General features: G+C 31.7%; 3 protein-coding genes and 1 pseudogene across 4 annotated transcripts; 3 read left to right on the top strand and 1 right to left on the bottom strand.

The window, feature by feature from the left end:
• Nucleotides 1–603: 603 nt before the first annotated feature.
• On the top strand, nt 604–3,282 carry LOC145593723 (peroxidase 4-like). Its single transcript, XM_081650050.1, has 4 exons — nt 604–899; nt 1,035–1,226; nt 1,347–1,512; nt 2,693–3,282. The coding sequence occupies exons 1-4, from the start codon at nt 684–686 to the stop codon at nt 3,082–3,084; spliced, it is 966 nt and encodes a 321-aa protein (XP_081506176.1). The 5' UTR covers nt 604–683; the 3' UTR covers nt 3,085–3,282.
• Nucleotides 3,283–5,903: 2,621 nt separating this feature from the next.
• On the top strand, nt 5,904–7,795 carry LOC145594576 (peroxidase 4-like). Its single transcript, XM_081650895.1, has 4 exons — nt 5,904–6,169; nt 6,350–6,541; nt 6,692–6,857; nt 6,993–7,795. Exons 1-4 carry the CDS (start codon nt 5,948–5,950, stop codon nt 7,370–7,372), a joined length of 960 nt encoding a protein of 319 aa, XP_081507021.1. The 5' UTR covers nt 5,904–5,947; the 3' UTR covers nt 7,373–7,795.
• A 3,174-nt stretch (nt 7,796–10,969) lies between these two features.
• On the top strand, nt 10,970–12,611 carry LOC145593722 (peroxidase P7-like). Its single transcript, XM_081650049.1, has 4 exons — nt 10,970–11,204; nt 11,385–11,576; nt 11,673–11,838; nt 11,981–12,611. Exons 1-4 carry the CDS (start codon nt 10,983–10,985, stop codon nt 12,370–12,372), a joined length of 972 nt encoding a protein of 323 aa, XP_081506175.1. The 5' UTR covers nt 10,970–10,982; the 3' UTR covers nt 12,373–12,611.
• A 2,987-nt stretch (nt 12,612–15,598) lies between these two features.
• Nucleotides 15,599–20,014, bottom strand: LOC145596075 (LOB domain-containing protein 15 pseudogene; annotated as a pseudogene). The gene is made up of 3 exons (XR_014103071.1): nt 19,974–20,014; nt 16,942–17,206; nt 15,599–16,163 (listed from the first exon to the last, which is right to left on the bottom strand). The product of XR_014103071.1 is annotated as an LOB domain-containing protein 15 pseudogene (transcript).
• Nucleotides 20,015–21,236: the final 1,222 nt, after the last annotated feature.

Here is a 21,236-nt window from a genome sequence, read left to right as displayed (position 1 = left end):
GGTATACTACTGTACTATATATCTTGTTCCTGGTCGAATACATTAGAAACTAATTGTATGTAAGTTTTTTTTTTTTTTTTTTTTTTTTTGTATGACTCATTATATCAGTTTTGTTGATTTGAGAATTTTAAATGAACAAAAAAAAAAAAAAAAAGAATACTATCTATACATAATCGATTTACCGTACCCTTAAACTATGAAACCTCTATATTCCAAAGTCTACCATATCTCGTAAGTTCCAGCTACTGGTTTGATATGTGACAGTTTTTATGATGAGCTTATTAAGTTATCTTAAAATAACAATTGTTTTTATGTCCAAAAAAATAAAATTGCTTGGGTCACACTTGCTTAGCTTCATTCATAACAAAATAATTCCAATAATTGACTTATCTTTAGAGGATCAAACATTAATTAGCCTACCACTTAAGAACACAACTCAAAACCAACATTCAATTACATGCAACTAGGCATATTTATATTGGACTATTAATTATTGGTAGGGTTTCTTATAATATACGAAGTATAACCTTGATAAATCTTATCATTAAGATCACTATATATATCATACAATTTTTCCTTAAGCTTCTTCAATCCAACAACACGTCCTAGTTTGTTAGCAAAATTCGCTTGTCATTTGGCTAACAAACTTCCTTTAATTTTGAATAATAATACAAGTATATAATATGGCTTCATCTTCGTTCTTAGGTGTGTTTGTAGTTGTGGCTTTACTTATGGTTTCTATAGGGAGTTCAAATGCCCAACTTACTACGAACTTCTACTCTAGCTCTTGTCCCAATCTCTTTTCTACCGTGAAGTCTGTTGTGCAATCCGCTATCAACAAAGAGGCTAGGATGGGTGCTTCCCTCCTTCGTCTATTTTTTCATGACTGCTTTGTCAATGTAAACATCATGTCCAATCATATCATCTTTCATTTCATTTTTAAATAAACACACGTGCAAACATCTTTTTATTTTATAGTCTCTTAATTTATTACCTTAAGTATATTTCTGATTCATTCTTTTGATACATAACAGGGATGCGATGGATCAGTTTTACTAGATGATACCTCTAGTTTTACTGGTGAGAAAACCGCAATTCCCAATAATGGTTCACTAAGAGGATTTGAAGTCATTGACCAAATAAAAACCGCGGTTGAGAAAGCATGCCCTGGCGTTGTCTCATGTGCTGATGTTTTGACCATTACCGCAAGAGATTCCGTTGTCATTGTGAGTAAATAGCTAAGATTCATTTAACTTCTCTTCACTATAGTCCATGCATGAAATAAACAAATAAAGATGTTACCACTATCAAAATACACAATTTAAATTTTTTTATTGTTATTGTAGCTTGGAGGACCAACTTGGAATGTGAAGCTAGGAAGAAGAGATGCTACAACTGCTAGCTTATCTGCTGCCAACAACAACATCCCACCACCAACTTCAAGTCTTAGTGGTCTCATCACTAGTTTCAAAAATCAAGGGCTTTCCACCACCGATATGGTTGCTTTATCTGGTATATATATAAACTACTTACTTTTACGACTTTTATTTCCCCTCCAAATTGCATTTTATTTGGTATAGCTTAAGTTAATATTGCCTTGCTTAAAGTATTGCATAAATTAAATTAGAGAAGCTCAAATAAAGTTAGAAAACCAATGTAATTTAGCTTATAATTTTGGAAAGGCTATTATTAGCTTATCATTGGGTTCAATTGTGTACGTACACATGGACATAGATCCCTTGCTACATTCTTTTTTAAAGATATGCTACATTAGTTTTTATAAGGAGTTAGTTACTGCATTGATATTAAAGCATGATAATTATATGTTTAATTAGTTGTATTTTTAAAGTATGCTGTCGAATATACTTCGAATTGGGGTTTTGAAAGGAGAGCAATAATAGTTGAATTATTTAGACAAAAAGGAGTTACTAGAAGAAAAAAGAAAAGGAGAAGAAAAAGAGTGAAATAAAAAGACACTGTGCTTTTGTGCTAGAAAGAAACATGTTACTTGCCGGTTTCCTTAAATTATTGTAAAAGGAGTACGAAAATATTGACTAAATTTATAGTGTTTACCAATTATTTTTGTCATTGTTTGTTATGATTAGAACTTTAGAAGGTCCACTCCATTTAGAAATTAATTCAATAACTATCTATTCTATTAAAACAAAGTAAATATTAATCTTATACTAAAACAATTATATAATAAAAAATACCATATGACAACAAACATGATTAGTGATTATTAGTATTATATATCCAGATCTCTCATCAAACTTTGTATATTTAAATTCTATTAAAATAATTTATGAGGAGTCGGTGTGAAAATGACACATGTTAAATATAAAACAATCTTATAGAGAAATTATCATCCTTAATTATATTCATAATTCAAATATTAGGTTGACGCAATTCAATGGGAGGATGTATAGTTTTCTATTAGGAGTTGAAAGGCATGTATAATTTTTTAAAACTTAAATATGAATACTACATATTACTAATCAAATATCTATATCAGCATTGGATCAATACACATAGATTGGCATTTCAAGTCATTATTTGAGTATCTTATTATACAGTGCGTCTCCATCGATATATTTATTATTTAATTAATTATGTCGCATTTGCTTATTGTATAGGTATACTATGTCATAAATTTTGATAATAAATTTTGCTCACATAATTTATCTATTAGGTGCCCACACAATTGGACAAGCAAGGTGCACAAGTTTCAGGACTCGCATATACAATGAGAGCAACATTGACGCATCATTTGCCAAAACAAGGCAAGCAAATTGTCCAAGTGCTACTAATTCAGGCAGCAACAACTTAGCACCCTTGGATGTCCAAACCCCAACTTCCTTTGATAACGACTACTACAAGAACCTTGTTAGCCAAAAGGGTCTTCTACACTCCGATCAACAATTGTTTAGTGGTGGTTCCACCAACGCTCGCGTCCAAACTTATAGTAGTAATCCTAGCCAGTTTAACTCCGATTTTGTCACCGCCATGATCAACATGGGTGATATTAAGCCGCTAACCGGATCCAATGGTGAGGTTAGGAAGAACTGTAGGAAGACTAACTAGTTTAATTAAGATATGATTGTAACTAATAATATATGAGCACATTACTATGTTATAGTTGGGTAATTTGGTTCAAAAGAGCCTTGATGTGCTTATTGCTTTCATCTTGTCCTCACTATTGTTAGTTGAACTTGTGTTCTATGAGTAAGTTGTAATTGTAAAATGTTCTATGAATCGGATTGGATCGAGTTTGTTATGTTCCTCTTGTTTGCCCCTCTAAAAGTTTAGATTAATACTACCTCCGTTACATATTATTTGCAACGATTAGACACTTTTCCTCTCTACTTTATGTCAGATCGTTGCAAATCATATATAACAACGTAGTAATTTTTAGCATTGAGCACTCATTTGGATGCATGTTTTTTTGAAGAAATTTGAATGCAATAAGGCTCTAGAATTATCTGGCCTAATGCCTTTTTCGAGCTTACGGTATGATATTGTAAGCAAAATTCCGAATTGCACAAGTTAAATTTGTACAAATCATGTAGGAAGCATATAGAACATATATAGATGGTTCTAGGTTAGGCACCATGTGGAAGCCTTTAACTAAGTATGGACGTAATTAACGAAGGTGTTAAGGGCCTTATGGCTCGTTTGCACAAACCATCCAATCAAACATATAAAGTTGTGACTTCTCAAAAGCAATCAAATTAAAGCTTTATTTTAATCATCTTGATCTATATTTGTTGCCTTCTAATCATCCCACACTAGCAATTTTGTAGACACTCTTGACCTAACTTAACTATCAGGTAATTGACTTTTTGGACAGAAGTGTAAAGAAAGTGTGGGCCTTGACATTGTGATAATTTGAGTGAAAATTGACAACACCTAATATTATCGTAATGCCTTTTTTTCACAAGGATATGATTGAAAAGTGTAAATTGATTTTATTTTATTTTAGGGAAATTATCAATGGTACACCCAAGGTTCGAGCTTTTATCAATGGTACACCTACTTATTTTTGTTTATCAGCGGTACACCCAACGTTTCACACATTTATCAACTGTACACCTAACATTAAACAAACGTTAATTAAAAGTTAATTTTAGGTTAGTCTAATTAAAATTAAAGGCTGAGATGAACACTTACCTTTAGCTATCAACAATTCCAGGAATTTTGTTTCAATCGCGTGTCAATTAGGGTACCTCACAGTAGCAGAAACAAGGGAGAGAGTGAGAAGGAAGAAGATGAATGATCTTCTGACTTAGGGTGTTTTTTATCTACGTAGTTGGAGTTTGGAGGGAGCGATGTAATGTATGTGGGGTAGGGGGGCAATTTAGTCATTCCAATTTAATTAGATTAACCTAAAATTAACTTTTAATTAACGTTTGTTTAACGTTAGGTGTACTGTTGATAAATGAATGAAACATTGGGTGTACCATTGATAAACAAAAATAAATAGGTGTACCATTGATAAAACCTCAAACCTTGGGTGTACCATTGATAATTTCCCTTTATTTTATTTATTTATTTTTTTTGACGGAGTGAATTTTGAATTTGAAATCAAATGTTTAGTCTAAAATGCAAAGTATGTATTTTGAATTTGAAATCAAATGTTTAGTCCAAAATGCAAAGTATGCATAGTTCATTAGTTTGTATTAAAAATGGATTTTTTTGTCACAAAATTTATTCATTTTATTGAGATGTATGGGTTACACATAATTGAATATATTCAACTTTATTTTAACTAATTAATTCATGGATTTTTTTTTTCTTTTTTTCTTTTTTTTTTTCTTTTTTTTTTTGTGAAAAATTACCTTATATAGCTTAGATTTTGTGAAAACCGCCTTATAATTGAAAAAAAAATTGTTGTTACAAACTATCTTATAAAAACTAAATGTTGTAAGTTGCTACCATGTGCTTGTTTAACAATGAAAGGGAAGATGAATTAGGGGTTAAGGGGGCTATGGGGAAATTGATTGGGTGGGAAAAGGAGATGAAATGGGTCATTAAACATCTCTTATTCAATGCAATAATCCGGCAAAAGGTAGCTTCTTACAACATTTAGTATTTTATAAGGTAGGTTTTTTCAACATTTAATGTTTTACAACATTTTTTTTATAAGGTAGTTTTTCACAAAATTTGAAATGTATAAGGTATTTTTTTCAAAAAAAAATCCTTAATTCATCTGATGAAGAGCTACACCGTATCTTAACAATAACTTCTTTATTTTGAGTTGTCCCTTGTGGTTGGTCTGGATCATTTCATTTAACTTTGGATCAAATCAAATACTTGCATTGTAAGAAGTTTTATTTTATTTTAGGTTAGATCAATTTAGGCCGGCTAACCACTTAACTTCTCCATGCATAGTGTACCGCGTCCAATTCAACAGGTATGCATAGTGTACCGCGTCCAATTCAACAGGTATGCATAGTGTACCGCGTCAATTCAATGGGGAAGATGAGCCCGTTAAACCTAACATATTAAATTTCTTGTAACTATTCTCTTAGTGACAAATTCAAACTTCCGTTTCGTTTATATTAATGTTCTAACAACTCTCGTTGGTTAGTCCACTGCGTCAGCTAGGTCGCTATGTGACAGATATGGCTTGGTCGGTTTAATTTTCCCATTGAATAATTCCAAGTACTTGACTTTCCTATCTAGTACACTCATATACAATCCTTCCGCTAATTAAGTATGTTGAAAATGTAATCATATGTAACTAGGCATGTCATTAGGGCCCCACTTATAATATAACCTTGATAAAGCTTTACCTTTGACGACACCACTATAAATATCATGCATTTTCTCTAAGTTTGCTTCATCCACACTTCCTAGTTTGTTAGCAATATTTGTTAAATTTGCTTGTAATAAATTAAATTTGCTTGTAACTTTGCTAAAAACTTCCTTAATTCTAATCAATATCATGGCTTCATCTTGTTCTTCTTCCATTGGTTTTTTGGTTGTAGCTTACCTTCTTGTGGTTTTGGTTGGGAGCTCAAATGCTCAATTGACCCCCGACTTCTACTCTAGCTCTTGCCCTAACCTTGATTCGACGGTGAAATCTGTCGTACATTCCGCTATCAGCAAAGAGGCTAGGATGGGTGCTTCTCTTCTTCGTTTGTTCTTCCACGACTGCTTTGTTAACGTAAGCATATATCTTAACATATATGATCTCATTCTAAGATGAACTACATGCATATACTTACACATTGTTAATTCATTTATCTGAGCATCTTATAAAATAAAAAATCATAATAAGAAATACTTGAATATTATGCATTTACAATAGTGTTTTTTGACATAAACCCTAACATGTGTATAATAGGGATGCGATGGATCACTTCTACTAGATGATACCCCTAATTTCACTAGTGAAAAGATGGCAAAACCAAACAACGGATCAGCTAGAGGATTTGAAGTGATTGACGAGATTAAGTCTGCAGTTGAGAATGTTTGTCCAGGAGTGGTCTCATGTGCTGACATCTTAGCAATCACCGCTAGAGATTCCGTTGTCATTGTGAGTAAAGATTATGATATCACCATAATCAAACTATAAACTTATTCACATATTCTTTTATTAATTAGTTTAATTTATTTGTTCAACTTGGTAAAAATAATACAAGTTAAATATAAAAGTTGGTCTAATCTTAAATTTTTATTGTTGTAGCTTGGAGGACCAACTTGGGATGTTAAGCTCGGTAGAAGAGATGCTAGGACAGCTAGCCAATCCGATGCAAACAATGATATCCCTCAACCAACATTCAACCTTAGTCAATTAATTTCAAGTTTCCAAAATCAAGGCCTTTCTACCAATGATATGGTCGCTTTATCTGGTATAGTCTTTAACTATATATACTACTGTAGTAAATTACTAATACGCGTTTCCAAACAATTATTTTTGAAAGTATAATCATCAAAGTATTAATCTAACATATACAATTTTAACTTACCATAAAATTATTTATTAGGTGCTCATACAACTGGACAAGCAAGGTGCACAAGTTTCAGGGATCACATATACAACGACACCAACATTGATGCGTCATTTGCTCAATCTAGGCGTGCAAATTGCCCGATTACTAGCGGCATGGGGGATAACAACTTAGCACCCTTAGACCTCCAAACCCCGACTTGCTTCGACAACAACTACTACAAGAATATCATCAACCAACAGGGTCTTCTACACTCCGACCAAGAGTTACTTAGCAATGCTCTCGTGCAAACTTATGGTGGCAACCTCGGTAGGTTTTACTCCGATTTCGCCACCTCCATGATCAAGATGGGAGATATTAAGCCTCTCACTGGATCCAACGGCGAAATCAGGAAGAATTGTAGAATGATTAACTAGATTATCTAAGGATATTTACGCGGCCCTAATCAAATAGTCAAATACTACACGTACACTTTACACGATACACCATAATTTTATGTTTATTTGTTGTAGTACTTGGTAGTTCTTTATTGGTTTTGGTAAGAAATTTTATTTGCCGTGTTTGAATTTTTCATATTGGTTTTAAAGGTTGTATTTTGTTATAATAGTTTGTTGAATGTAATTGTAAATCAAATTGAAATCGATTAAATCTCTTTAATTTACGTGTAGTTATATAAGATTACAATTCGGTAATAGTTGTTATAAAATTTTGAATCATAAACGTACAGGTCTCTTAATAGATATACTATATCTTATAGATTTAATAAAACCAATTTAACATTCTTTTTTTTTTTTTATAATTGAAGAAATGATACTTTGATAAATATTAAGACAAATTTAAAACGATACTAGATTACTAGTATTTTAACATTTTAACATAATATATACTTCGCGTTAAAATATTGTTATAATTTGAATTGTTATCTGTACAAACACCTTTTGAAAAAAAAAAGGGGTTTACTATTACCTTGACAATTATAAATTCCTTGTCTCTTTTGTTTTCCTTTTCCTTAATTAGCTTTGGTCATTCAACGTAGGTTTTAGAGGTTCTTTAGATCATCAACATCGTCATTATCCATTCATCCAAAAATACCAAGTCTACATCAGTTACCATTTACCAACAATATAGTAGTCTAAGTCGTCATTCCTTTTCTTGCAAAAACGTCCATCGATCGGAGCCGTAACTATCTATTAAAATGGCGATTAGAACACTAAGCGTACGTTACATAAGGGCATATATTTAAATTCGTGACAATGTGACATGCCCTTGACCAGATGTGGAGACTATACCTTCTAGATGGCATCCTTGATTTTACTGTACTATTTTAGCCATATACATAGTACGTAGTATAAATTAAGATTCAATCAAAGGATCATATTTCACCAGGCTATCAACAAAGAGGCTAGATAGGTGTTCATCTCCTTTGTTAATTCATCCATGAATGCTTCGTCAATGTAGACATTCCAAATGTGTGCATATAGCGTTAGTCTATTACATAGCTACATAAGGGAAGGACGATGTGCTCACATAAAATGACCTTTATGTCCTTACTAATTGATTGTATATCTTGTGGTTTAAGACTTTATTTCATTTCTTATATCTATCTTCCGTTCTATGTGACTTAAGGCCGTGCATGTACACCAATTTGGTTGTTAACATTACATTCTAAATTTGTAGATTTTTCACTTTCATGTTAAATTTATGGGACAATATCTAATTCTAGATGATCTCCTTTAGCTACCTCCACTCCAATTGCTTGTGGTTCCTAGCAACATTGTTTTCTTAGGTGCAAATTCCTAACAACATTGAATTGAAGTAGTCTATTTTGAGAGCAAATGGTGGAACACAGCTCAAACACGGTTTAAGAATACACACAATTAGAGATTGAAGTGTAGGTTATACATTATACAATTTGAGTAATGTTAGTTCTAACTAATTATTTAGAGAAATTGCATAGTTTATTGACAATTTAGTGGTGGTTTGTACTCAGCTAGCTCCCTTCATCCCAATGAAAATAAAAATTATACTTGTATAACGTTATACTACAGTCAAATATAATTTTAAAAATTTACTAAATACATCTTTAGAAGTAATAATAATTTAGAATTACTTTTAATTTTATAAAAGAATTTATTATGCTAACTTAAATCTAATAATATTCATTGTGTAAAAAAATAAAAAGTTGTTCAAGATTCTAAAATCTATGAACATAAAGGGTCAAATATGAACTACATCTAGGAGGTTTTTTTTTTTTTTTTTTTTTTTTGGTTAAAAGGCCGACAGCTTACATTACCATAATATTAAACAGAATCATACACGATAGGATAGTAGTTAAGTGGCAACCAGCCCAAGTTACATCTAGGAGGTGAATGGAATATATATGATGGACAAGTATTACGTTCTAGTCTTTCACCTTTTGGAATTTTCTTTTTCTTTTTTTTTTCCTTACATTTTTTTAGCTATTATAAGATTATCTATATTATTCTCAACTTTGGAATTTTCTCAAAGAGGCCGTTGCAAAGTTTTTGTCGTTATATTATGGTTGATTTTAGGATAAAGTTCACTATAATTGAGTGACTCAAAGTCTATATTAGTACCGCCATTTTTGTTTAATAATTGCTACAAGTTAGCAATTCAAATTATTCAATCATATTCATTGGATCTAATTTAATTTTGACAAAAGCTTTAGGTTGTTGAAAAACATAAGTACTTTTGCTTATTTTGTTTTTTTCACGATGTTACAAATATACATAGTCTAATTGTCTTGTCAACTATAGGACTAGTGGTTTAACATAAGGAAGGAGCTATTTCTATCTCGATAGAGATCAATCACTCCCAAATTAAATTTTAACTATATACAAAGCGGCACAGCATAGAACTTCTCTAATGGGCGAACATCAAAACATGTATGTCCATTATATTCAAAGAAATTGGACCTAACTCCGCAAACTATGTTCCTGCTTCAAAACTTTCCATGAACTAGTACATCTAAATATCTAATGATGTAATTAGTATTTTTTTTAATTATTATTTGTCCTTGCAACAGTATAATATACTAGTATTAGGCTCTGTTTGATTCACCTTAATTTTGCTGAACTGAAATTATTTTTACTAAACTGAACTTATTTTTACTGAACTGAAATTATTTTTACTGAAATTAAATTATTTTTACTGAACTGAAATTATTTTTACTGATTTTCTATTATAATTCTTCTTTAAGAAAACTGAAATTTTACTGAACTGAACTTATTTTTACTGAACTGAAATTATTTTTACTGAACTGAAATTATTTTTACTTAATATTATTTTTTTAAGGTGAAAAGAACAGGGCCTTACTTTGACATGTAATTTAAAATAATATTACGAACAAAATTACTAGTTTATGGTTTTAAATTATTTTTACCACACCTTCATTTAAGTTTTCTAATCTCTTACTTAAACTGTATTGCCAAGAAAATACTTCACAATTATACAAATTGAAGGTGTACAAAACTACAAAGTGAAGTTCTTTCAAAAAAAAAAAAAAAAAAAAAAAAAAGTGAATACCCCGTATATGTGACAAAGTCAAAGTTTCATACAACGTATTTAAAGTTTTATCCGGAAGAAGTAGAAGCCTTGATTCGATATTACTTTTCGAACAAATCTCTGTTTGGTTAGATTCAGCAGGTGTGCGAGTAAAGTAGGTCCAACTTTGACATTTTTACACCGAAAATACATTGACCAAGCCGTATATGTCTATTTTTTTTGTCCTATAAAAGTCTCTAAAACAGTTGTATAATTATGGCGTGTTGATTTTTTAGACTATAGTTTTGACCTTTATATTTTCAACCAATTATTTCCTTTATACTACGTTCAAAGAACTGTCGCATGCAAATTACATAAATTATTGGGGTCCCACATTAATGTAACCTCGAGATAACTTTACTAGAGCAAGATTACTATAAATACATGCATTTCCTTAGCTTGTTTCAAACACACTTCTTATCGTTAGCAATATTTGCTTGTGAATTTGCTAACAAAAGAAAAATGACTTCTTCTTCTTCTTCTTTCATGTCGCTCACAATTGTGGCTTGCCTTCTCTTGGTTTCTATTTGTAGTACCAATGCCCAACTCTCCACGAACTTCTACTCGAGCTCGTGCCCAAATCTCGATTCTACTGTCAAATCTGTCGTACAGTCCGCTATTAGAAAAGAGGCTAGGATGGGTGCTTCTCTCCTACGTTTGTTCTTCCACGACTGCTTTGTTAATGTAAACTTCTTAACATTAATTATAGTCTTATTTTAAATACCATTTGCATGCACATGTTAGCATATGATCATATACATAGTGAATATTTTATAAGGATCCAAGGAAGTATAATATGTGGTAGTACAATATATTTTAGCATTATATGATACAAACTATATTTAACATGTGTACATTGCACAGGGATGTGATGGATCAATTTTACTAGACGACACTTCTACTTTCACGGGAGAGAAGATGGCAATTCCCAATAATGGCTCAGTTAGAGGATTTGAAGTGATTGACCAAATAAAGTCAGCGGTAGAGAAAGCTTGCCCTGGTGTTGTCTCATGTGCTGACATATTAGCAATTACTGCTAGAGACTCTGTTGTCACTGTAAGTAAAAACGATAATAAACTCACGTCATCAAACTTAAATGACCATCTCCAAAAACCATTGCCTAATCTTACTTTTGCTTGTTGATTATTGTAGCTTGGAGGACCAACTTGGAATGTAAAGCTAGGCAGAAGGGATGCTAGGACAGCTAGCAAATCCGCTGCAAACAATGACATCCCACAACCAACTTTTAGCCTTAGCCAACTTATCTCTAGCTTCCAAAAGCAAGGCCTTTCCACCTCTGAAATGGTCGCTTTATCTGGTATAACACACTTCCTCCATTCTTTAATAATTGCAACATTTCTTTTTTTATTTAAAACACTATTCACACACTATCATGTGACAATCTATCGTAACTATGCGTTGTCCACTTAGTTATAGCTAATGGTGCAATATTTTTGTAGGCGGACACACCATCGGACAAGCAAGATGCACAAGCTTTAGGACTCGAATTTACAACGAAAGCAACATAAACGCGGCATTTGCCAAAACAAGGCAAGCAAATTGTCCAAGGACTAGTAACACAGGGGACAACAACTTAGCACCCTTGGATGTCCAAACCCCAACTTCCTTTGACAACAACTACTACAAGAACATCGTTAACCAAAAAGGTCTTCTACACTCTGACCAACAGTTGTTCAGCGGTGGTTCCACCAACGGGCTTGTCCAAACTTACAGCAGCAACCCTAGCCGATTTAGCTCCGATTTCGTGGCAGCCATAATCAAGATGGGTGACATTAAGCCACTTACTGGATCCAATGGCGAGATCAGGAAGAACTGCAGGAAGACTAACTAATTTAATCAGTTAGGAAATTGTGTTACGTTGTTTTAGTGTTATTATGAACTGTACTAAAACATAAGGTGATTTTGTTATAGTTCGATTTAAAGGGGCTAATGTAAAGGCCTTATTAGTTTTAATTTTTGTATGTTCAGCAATATTTATACCATTTAAGTGTGTGAAGCTTTCATATTGTTTTCACAATTGTAGAAGTTGTTTTACAGATATTTGAGTGACTAAAAAAATATTAAGTGTAACATTATGCTTCTTCTTTTTTAATTGCATTACTTAGGCTTTTCACATAATTAATACTCTTTTACCATTTTTCTTGATTTTTTTTAGTAATAATATAGTTTTGTGAATTCTATAGATTGCTCCATTTTATTCTTTCAAAATATTAATTTGCTTTATATTTTTGCGAATATATAATTAGAGATGTTAATTTTATAAGAGAAAATGAATATTACGATGAACATCATTTGCACTTGAAGTCGTAGTTTCAAAATTCTAAGTAAAAAACTAAAAGAAAAAAAATAAACAAACGCTTGAATAGATGTTTGAAATTCATCTAGTTTTCTCCTTTCAATAAGCTACATTTTGAATTGAAGTAATCAATACACAAATTTGATCCTTGTAATTTTAACAATCGACAAATATAATATAAGAAATTAATATTTAAAATATTCGAATGTTTCCAATAATTATATATAAGATTGCATTTATACATTACGAAGAAAATCCATGGTAAAGTTGAATTTGTAAATTGTGCACAAAATCAAAGTAATTTAAGAAAATCAAATGAAGGGAGTGTATGTAGTAGGGCCTGTTCTCATTGACTGAACTCAGCTGAACTGAACTGAACTCAGCTGAACTGAACTGAACTGAACTGAACTGAACTGAAATGAATATTTTATAAGAGAAGGAAATTAGGAGCTGAACTGAACTGAACTGAACTGAACTGAACTGAACTGAACTGAATTGAGCTGAACTGAACTGAACTGAACTGAACTGAACTGAACTCAGCTGAACTGAACTGAACTGAACTGAACTGAATTTCAACGTAAGAGAACAGGCCCGTAGTCTTCACTCTTCAGTTTAACAAAGGCCTGTTAATACTTACATTGGGTTTGGGCCTCAATTTTATCATGAACTCTCTAAGAACAAATGAGCTTATTTTGAAAACATCTTTTATCATTATTTAAGAACAAGCCCATAATATTGGGCCAGTAGGTATGTTCACTTTTTTTTTTCACTTTTTTTTTTTTTTTTTTTTTTGACGGGAAGCATGTTCACATCATACCTTTTGCTTTTCATAAAAAATATTACGAAGTAATCCTATTTTAAAATTTATTAATGGAAATATGGAATACAAAGTTTCTTGCATAGTTTGGAGTATATTATAGACAGACAAGCAAACTCGACGAAGATAATGCGAAAGCGAGATGAGAATACCACAATGTCAAGCAACCATGACATCGGACCTAACCCTACACTATTGCATTACTAATGTGTAATGATGATTCTTATTAAAATTTTCATTTGGTCTAAGTAAGACATGAGGTGTGTTTAGTAGTCTTTTAGTCTATTAAGCTCATACTTAGATCGACGTGAGTCACTTCAGCTATACAAATTAACGCCTAAGAGTATAAGAGAATTCCTTACTCCCAGGTACATGGACATACATGGGGCACACACTTATCACATCAAAGTTACAATGTCAGTTATACGTCTTTTGTTCAATTTAATTAAAATTCATACTAGACTAGGGTTGTGTTTTTCATAAATATTTTCTTTTTAGGTGTTATAATAATCTCGAAGTACCTGTAATTTATCAAAAACACAAATTATTATTACGAGTATTTTTTTTTTTTTTTTGACAATTTTTATTTCTTTTATTTCAAGCATATAAATAAGTAAGAACCTTGTATTGACAGTTGGAGGGTTGACAACGTTGAAAGTTAATGCAACATTGTCCAAATAACAAGCAAAGCTTTAGCCGACCTCCTAATTTGAGAACAAAATTAAATGGAAATTGATAAAATAAATATGCACAAACAATCATGGCACGAAGTCCACGGTCAAACCGCGATCCCTCACACGTGCAAAAGTAACATTTTTACTTTTCTGAAAGTTTAATTCATAAAGCTTCAATTTCCAAACATGGCAATAGCATGCATTGGTACCTAATTTCATGAAATTTTTAATTACATTAAGCTAATGCTAGAAATAAATGTAACTCTATAAGTTCAATCTGCCTCTATAACACAAGTACTAACATAAATGAATATGCATTAAGACTAGTCAACCTCACTTGTTAATTTATACGGAGTACATATACTACTGAGTAGGAAAGTTTATAATATATCACTCTTGCTACTTTTCGATGTTAGGGTTGCTAATTTTGACATTAGCTACAAAATTTATTATTGAAAAAAAGATATGGACCGGAGTTCTCCATATATATGAAACCAAAAGAAAATGAATTTCATACCTTTGAAGGTTGATAAAAGTATCTTTCTAATTCGAGCATAACTTAGGTCAAAATATAGCTGCACTATAGACACATCAACGAGGTCTTTTGCAATTGATCAGATACATACGCTAATCTGTACAATATTGTATATGCATCCATATAACCAAATACTCATATTGTAGACGTCAATCATTTGAATTAATTAAAGTATCACATATTTTAAAATTGAACATTATTTATCCTTTATATATACATACACCTTATTGTTGGGGTGTCATCCCAAGTCCCACATGGAAGGAGAAAGGAGGAGAAGAGCTCCTTATAAGTGAGTGCACACTCCAAATAGTATGAGGCCTTTTGGGAAGGTGCCCAAAAACAAATCCGTGCGGGCTAGGCCCAAAGCGGACAATATCATACTAACGTGGAGTGGAGTGTGCGTGCGACCCGTCAAGGTGGGTGACCCGGGCCCAACACTTATATGCCCAAAAAATCAAATGTAGCACATACATACACTCAAATATTAAAACAATGGAACTTTCAATTCATAATTTAAATTTAATGTTTGTATCAATGTCTGTCATACAAACTATGCAAAAAGAAATAATTATTCCTCAACCATAAATATCTCTATGAGGAAGAATAATTTTACCACACTAAGGGCTTTTTACATCAATTCCACTCTACATAAACAAAGTAAGCTCCAATTTCCAATGAAGAAACTTAAAGCTAGAATCTGGATATTATAATCCTCATCTTATTACATTATAATTAATAATAATGATGTTATCAATCTTGGTTACCTTAAGATCTATGTTTAACCAAAGTAGGAAATGTTTTCATTAGAAATGGAGCTAAAATGATCATGATCAGGATTAGATGATGATGATGGTTCATGTGTATACATGGAGGAAGAAATCGAAGAATCGGGTGGTATACTATGATGAGGAGGCGGTAGTGGTGGAGGAGGCGGCGAAGGGGGTGGAATGGATGGTGTTAGTGGTGGTGGCACGGCTATAGAAACTGACACCGGTGCACCGGAAGAATAGAAAGAAAGATCATGAGAAGAGGGTGAAGGAGTAATATTATTATTATTGTTGTTGTTATTAGTAGAAGTACTAATATTATTATTGTTATGATTATGATTATGATTAGTATCTCTAAACTTGTACTTAAGAATCTCAGCTCTTACAGCATTAAGTTCAGCTTGTAAAAGTTGAATTTGTTGTTGTAACGCTGAAATAGCACCCATGCAACCGTAAACTGGATCTCTAAGTCTCACATTTGCTTCGTACACCAAACTGTTTGCTGCGTCCGCTCTTTGACTCTCTGGTACTTCCTATATAGATTCACCATAAAACATCAATATATAAAGTATATAGTTTTGAATCTTAATTAAATTATCATGTTTTTTTTTTTGGTAATGCGTTAGATTAATAAAAGATTTGAGCAATGAAATTTTTAGAAAATAATTCATAAACTTTGATTTTTGATGTGTTATTTATCAATTATATAATCTCTATTTTAATTAAATTATCATATAGTTTTGAATCTTAATTAAATTATCATATATTTTGTAGTTTGAGGCAATGCCTTAGATTAAGTTGATTGTTTTTTCTTTAATTTCTCTCCACCATGACCCACTTCCCTAGCGAAAAAAACCCAATAACTATAGGGAAACATTGCACACAACTAGAAATTAAAGGATAGAAAAAACACAATTTGACATATAAAAACAAGCAATGATTTGGCTCTTATTCAATTGAACTTTGATTAGAGATCAAGACTAATAGTTGTAAGTTGCAAGGCTAAATTTATAATAATTATCATATTATAATTGAGAGGGTTTTTCTTCCCCAAATTTTTGATAAATTGTATGAAAATAAATACCTAGCATTATTTACCTAAAAACAAGTACTAAAGAATAAGACAAAAACTTTGGAAGGCATTACCAAATACCAACCTATACAAAGTATATACTTCTTGCTAAAATAAAATCATTGGCTTTTTATTTCTTGGTGGGTTTGTGATGAGAAAATTAATTAATTAACACACAATGATACAAAAGATTAATTGATAAGGAGGAAAAATCAATTAGGGTTTGTACAATATATTACCATGAGCATCTTAGAAACATTGCTAGCACCAAAAACTTTGTGAACGGAGGCAAATTTTTGTGGTTCATGAGGTGAGAAGTAAGGTGAAAAGGGACATTCTTGAGCACATCTTCTCCTCAAGAGCTTACAAGCGGCGCAAGGGGTGATCGTATTAAGTGTTCCGGGAGGACCTAATTGAAAATGCCGCCTTCCTCCTCCTCCTCCTCCTCTCGGAATTGCATCGTTGTCTCTCTTGATCTTCTTGCCTATCTCATCAAATCTCTCCCTGCCAAAAGTTTGGGTAACACCCTAATTAATTAAAAATATAGCCTCATTCTTCAACATTTATTTATGTTTATGCATGTATATATACATTTATAGGGTTTTCATGTACATTATATATGTACATATAACAAAAAAGAGTTGATAACGTTATGAAATTAATTTGTGAGTATATTAGTTGTATACCTTTCTCTGGACATTCAGGCATGCTCAAGGTATGGAGGGTGGGGTTTTAGAGAGAGAAATAAGAGAGAGAAAGTTGGTGTTGAAGGGGAAAATGAAAGGAAAACAAGTGCTTAAAAGGTAAGTTACTAACAATTGAAGTTAGTACATTAGTGAACAAGGATAATATTAGCGGACCAAACTTAATATAATATAAGTCGAATTAATTACTATACATAAGCTAGGGATATTATTAGAAGCTTGGCCTTATTAAGATGAATGAATTTAATTTTGTTTGTAATGTAATTGTGTTAGTTGGTGAACTGACTGTTTTGATTGATGTACGAGGATTAGTGAGCAAACAATAATTAATCTTAATTACCATATTATTGATATTACATCATAATCAATTTGATGTGTTTGAAAGCTTATAATAGCTATTAATGAGAGACACTAGCTCCCAGGGTTTCTATAACGGCTCTTTTAATTATTTACCATATTTTGTTCTAACGAGTTACAATATGTAGAGATAAGTTGAATATTGAGTAGAATTTGAGTGAATAAAACAAACCTTTTTAGTTGGTTGATTAGTTACTTCTAATTTTGAAACTAATATAACAGATGGGGAAAAAAAAAATAATCAACATACAAGAATAATACAAATTTTACGTGATTTACTAATGATGAATTAGCTCATTCACTGATATTCAAGACCCCTATATGATCCTTGCTTAAAACGAGACTGATGACTAATTGATTAATTTAAGGCATATTTGATATAACATAAACATAAGTTACATGTAACTTTATTAGGAACATCCCATAATTTTTAGCACGAAATATTACCGAAATACTTAGTGTAATCCCCTTAGTTATGTGTTTATAACTTAGTTACAAAACTAACGCATACATCATTTCACAATTAATCGTGCTTGGCGATAGTAGCAAGTATACTACTTGAAGCATCTGTTTATCAGTTTATAGAGCCCAAACATATTGGAAATAGGAATATCACAAACAACTTAACACCTTACTCGTACATTATTATTACGTACTGTTCTTGAGCATGCCCAATCATCAATAGAGTAATTACATAATTAGTAACTTTGTTAAGAGAATACGTGGCATGTAATATTAATAGTAGTGGTAGTTTCTTGTCAAAATCAAGAACCCACCTTCATTAAAATCATCACAATCTGGGATCTAGTTCCGAAAACGATATTTATACTCCTTATATATTTGTATGTATCAATATCAACATCCCCGTGTAGATACCGCCACCTTACTTTGAAATATGGCTAGCTTAATTAATCTCCCTATATAATTACTGATTATGTATACCTAATCGCCTACTTTAGTGTACCTTTTTGTCATTTGTTTTATACACATCGTATATATTGTATTGAAAGTACATGGGTGCAACCTTTGCGCCGTGCATTTTATGCATCAGCGTGTGAGATACTGTATCTAATGTATACATTTAAATGCAATGTATGACATGCAGTATTATTAGATGCTATATGCCTATATCACTTTTATGTAAATATTCATTCGAGTTTAACCAATTATGTTGCTTATTGAATTAGGGGATAATTCTTGTATAAATTTTTGTTGTGCATGATAATTGACAATAAACAAATTAGAAAGTGTTCAATAACATGGATTAAATTGATGTACGAGTAATTAGCTAGAAAGAACTATAACATTTTAGTGCACCTAAACTCTCAACCTTACACACCTACTCCAGAGTATATGATCTATACATAGAATTGTTAATTAGATGAGTTTACAATAAGTGATTTATTCGTACTATTACTATTTAGTCAATTAAGCTTGCACTAATTAGCAATCTTCACATACTTGATTTATTATTGATCAATGCTCAATGTTTAGGTTTAATGTAAGCATTATACATACATCATAATATAATTTTACCCCCTTGATAGTCATAATAGATTAGACAAATTGCTATTGTTACACAATTATATATTTGGGTACATGAACTACGCGTCTACGCACAAAGATGGAATAAGTACATATAATTCCTCAAATGCATATCTTTGAATGTAAGATACCCTTTTGGCCTTTACCTTTTAAAATAAAATTTAAACCTAATAAGCTACTTACATGGTTAATTTTTGAACTTGTACACCAGCCTCAAAACATCCTAATACAAAATAATACAGTACTTCGTAAGAGTCCAACCAAATGAATCATGTCTTACTAATTAAAATATGACACGATAGTCTTTAATATATACTTAGAGCGAGTGATAACTATATTAGCATTGGCATTAAATAAGCTAAAAGCCGTGGAGAAGTACAATCTTGCTTTCATTTTAAGCAAATCAAACTATCAATTCTTGTTTGACCCGTATTTTGTGCCTACGTTTACTGATTTTTTTTTTTTTTTTTTTTTTTTTTTCCTTCGTGAAAATCATCTTTCTTCATTTACTGTCTCGTTTCATCAATTGGGCCGCTACATGACTATTGCTTTGTTGTTAACCTTTGAAGATAATATTTTGGACTTTAAGGCCCAATTAATCCTAACATGGCCCAATTCTAACTCTGACTCAGTCCAGCGTTTTTAGGGTAACTCCATTCACTTACTTTTTGAGTAGGCCTACACTCCTAAGTCCAATTCCATCCATCGATATTCAATTTAACTTCTAACAAAATGTATTATTTTGTTTAAAGAGCCACAGGGGCGAGCGATGAGGATCGATCTTAGAATTGGGTCTAGTCGGTGGAACCGGTGAACCACGCGCTGGAATTGAAAAGAAAACTTTAACCACTTGAGCTATCCCACCGTGCTCACTTTCAAAGAAACAATATTATGCATTAGCTAACTATTAATTAATCTTGCACAACAAAAAAATACTCCATAGTAATTAAAACTGAAGGTGCTTATTGCATAATACTTTGTACTTCTCTACATCCGTAGGTATCATTTTCCAAATTTCCAAATAAAGGACTATAAAAAGTACTGTACGAAGTATATATCAAGGAAAATATTCAATATAACTTCTAACAAAATGTTTTTTTTTTTTTCAAGTAAAAATACAGAACATTTTCTTAAGTTAAGTTGGTAAAAGTCTTGTAGTACCCAAAATTTCAAATTCCGTCTATATAACTATTCTTTTGTGAATTGTGATTAATCATGATTAATCACCCATCATTAATTAATGATTAGACTTTTCCTGAAATGCTTGACGCTGATACAATCGGGAAAAACGTGAACAAACCTACAACCTCTCACATTGGTAAGGCGACTTTGATTTCAACAATAGGGCCAGCATTTATTTATAATCTTCTCGCACCCAATATAATTTCTTAGGTTTTGAGCTTAATTAGTTAAAGAGTTTAATATTTAATGTATGGAAAATGACTAATTATATATAGATGAGTTTAACACTTGTATATGGAAAATGACTACGACATAGGACTGTAGGAGTATCCGAGTATGCATGAGTATCTTACTCGTATTTTATACTTCATACTACACATGAAGTATCAAATATTATACGAAATAACTACATAGGATTTTTATCATTTTATATACGGAGTACATATACTTGCTATATAGGATATCAATATGTATTTGCTCCATATACTTAGTATTAGCTAGGGTTTTGAGTGCAAGTTATGGCCAAAAAATAAAGATGCATAAATGGTAAAATAATTTGATAATCAACTACGTACATAAATCACGAAGTGAGAAAGATGCAAATAATAATGATTATAATAAACAAAAAAAGTGTAAGAAAGATACAAATAATAAATTTTTTTTTTTAAAAAAAAATGTTGTAAGTATTGTTTTGCAATAGTACTGGTATAGTCGTATATGAAAATTACACCAAGATAAAATTATCA

Source organism: Chenopodium album, chromosome 19, assembly GCF_948465745.1.
Source record: "Chenopodium album chromosome 19, dcCheAlbu1.1, whole genome shotgun sequence".
In the NCBI taxonomy this organism is placed as follows: Eukaryota; Viridiplantae; Streptophyta; class Magnoliopsida; order Caryophyllales; family Amaranthaceae; genus Chenopodium; species Chenopodium album.
Note: the sequence above shows the minus strand (reverse complement) of the source record. Positions and strands in the feature narration are given on the sequence as shown.

Excerpts from the sequence above, each read along its gene's own strand:
- LOC145594576 (XM_081650895.1), top strand. The coding sequence starts at position 5,948 with ATGGCTTCATCTTGTTCTTCTTCCATTGGTTTTTTGGTTGTAGCTTAC. Across the intron at positions 6,170-6,349 it reads TCCACGACTGCTTTGTTAAC|GGATGCGATGGATCACTTCT; the intron begins GTAAGCATATAT and ends TGTGTATAATAG. Across the intron at positions 6,858-6,992 it reads TGATATGGTCGCTTTATCTG|GTGCTCATACAACTGGACAA; the intron begins GTATAGTCTTTA and ends ATTATTTATTAG.
- LOC145593723 (XM_081650050.1), top strand. The coding sequence starts at position 684 with ATGGCTTCATCTTCGTTCTTAGGTGTGTTTGTAGTTGTGGCTTTACTT. Across the intron at positions 1,227-1,346 it reads CAAGAGATTCCGTTGTCATT|CTTGGAGGACCAACTTGGAA; the intron begins GTGAGTAAATAG and ends TTGTTATTGTAG. Across the intron at positions 1,513-2,692 it reads CGATATGGTTGCTTTATCTG|GTGCCCACACAATTGGACAA; the intron begins GTATATATATAA and ends TTTATCTATTAG.
- LOC145593722 (XM_081650049.1), top strand. The coding sequence starts at position 10,983 with ATGACTTCTTCTTCTTCTTCTTTCATGTCGCTCACAATTGTGGCTTGC. Across the intron at positions 11,205-11,384 it reads TCCACGACTGCTTTGTTAAT|GGATGTGATGGATCAATTTT; the intron begins GTAAACTTCTTA and ends TACATTGCACAG. Across the intron at positions 11,839-11,980 it reads TGAAATGGTCGCTTTATCTG|GCGGACACACCATCGGACAA; the intron begins GTATAACACACT and ends ATATTTTTGTAG.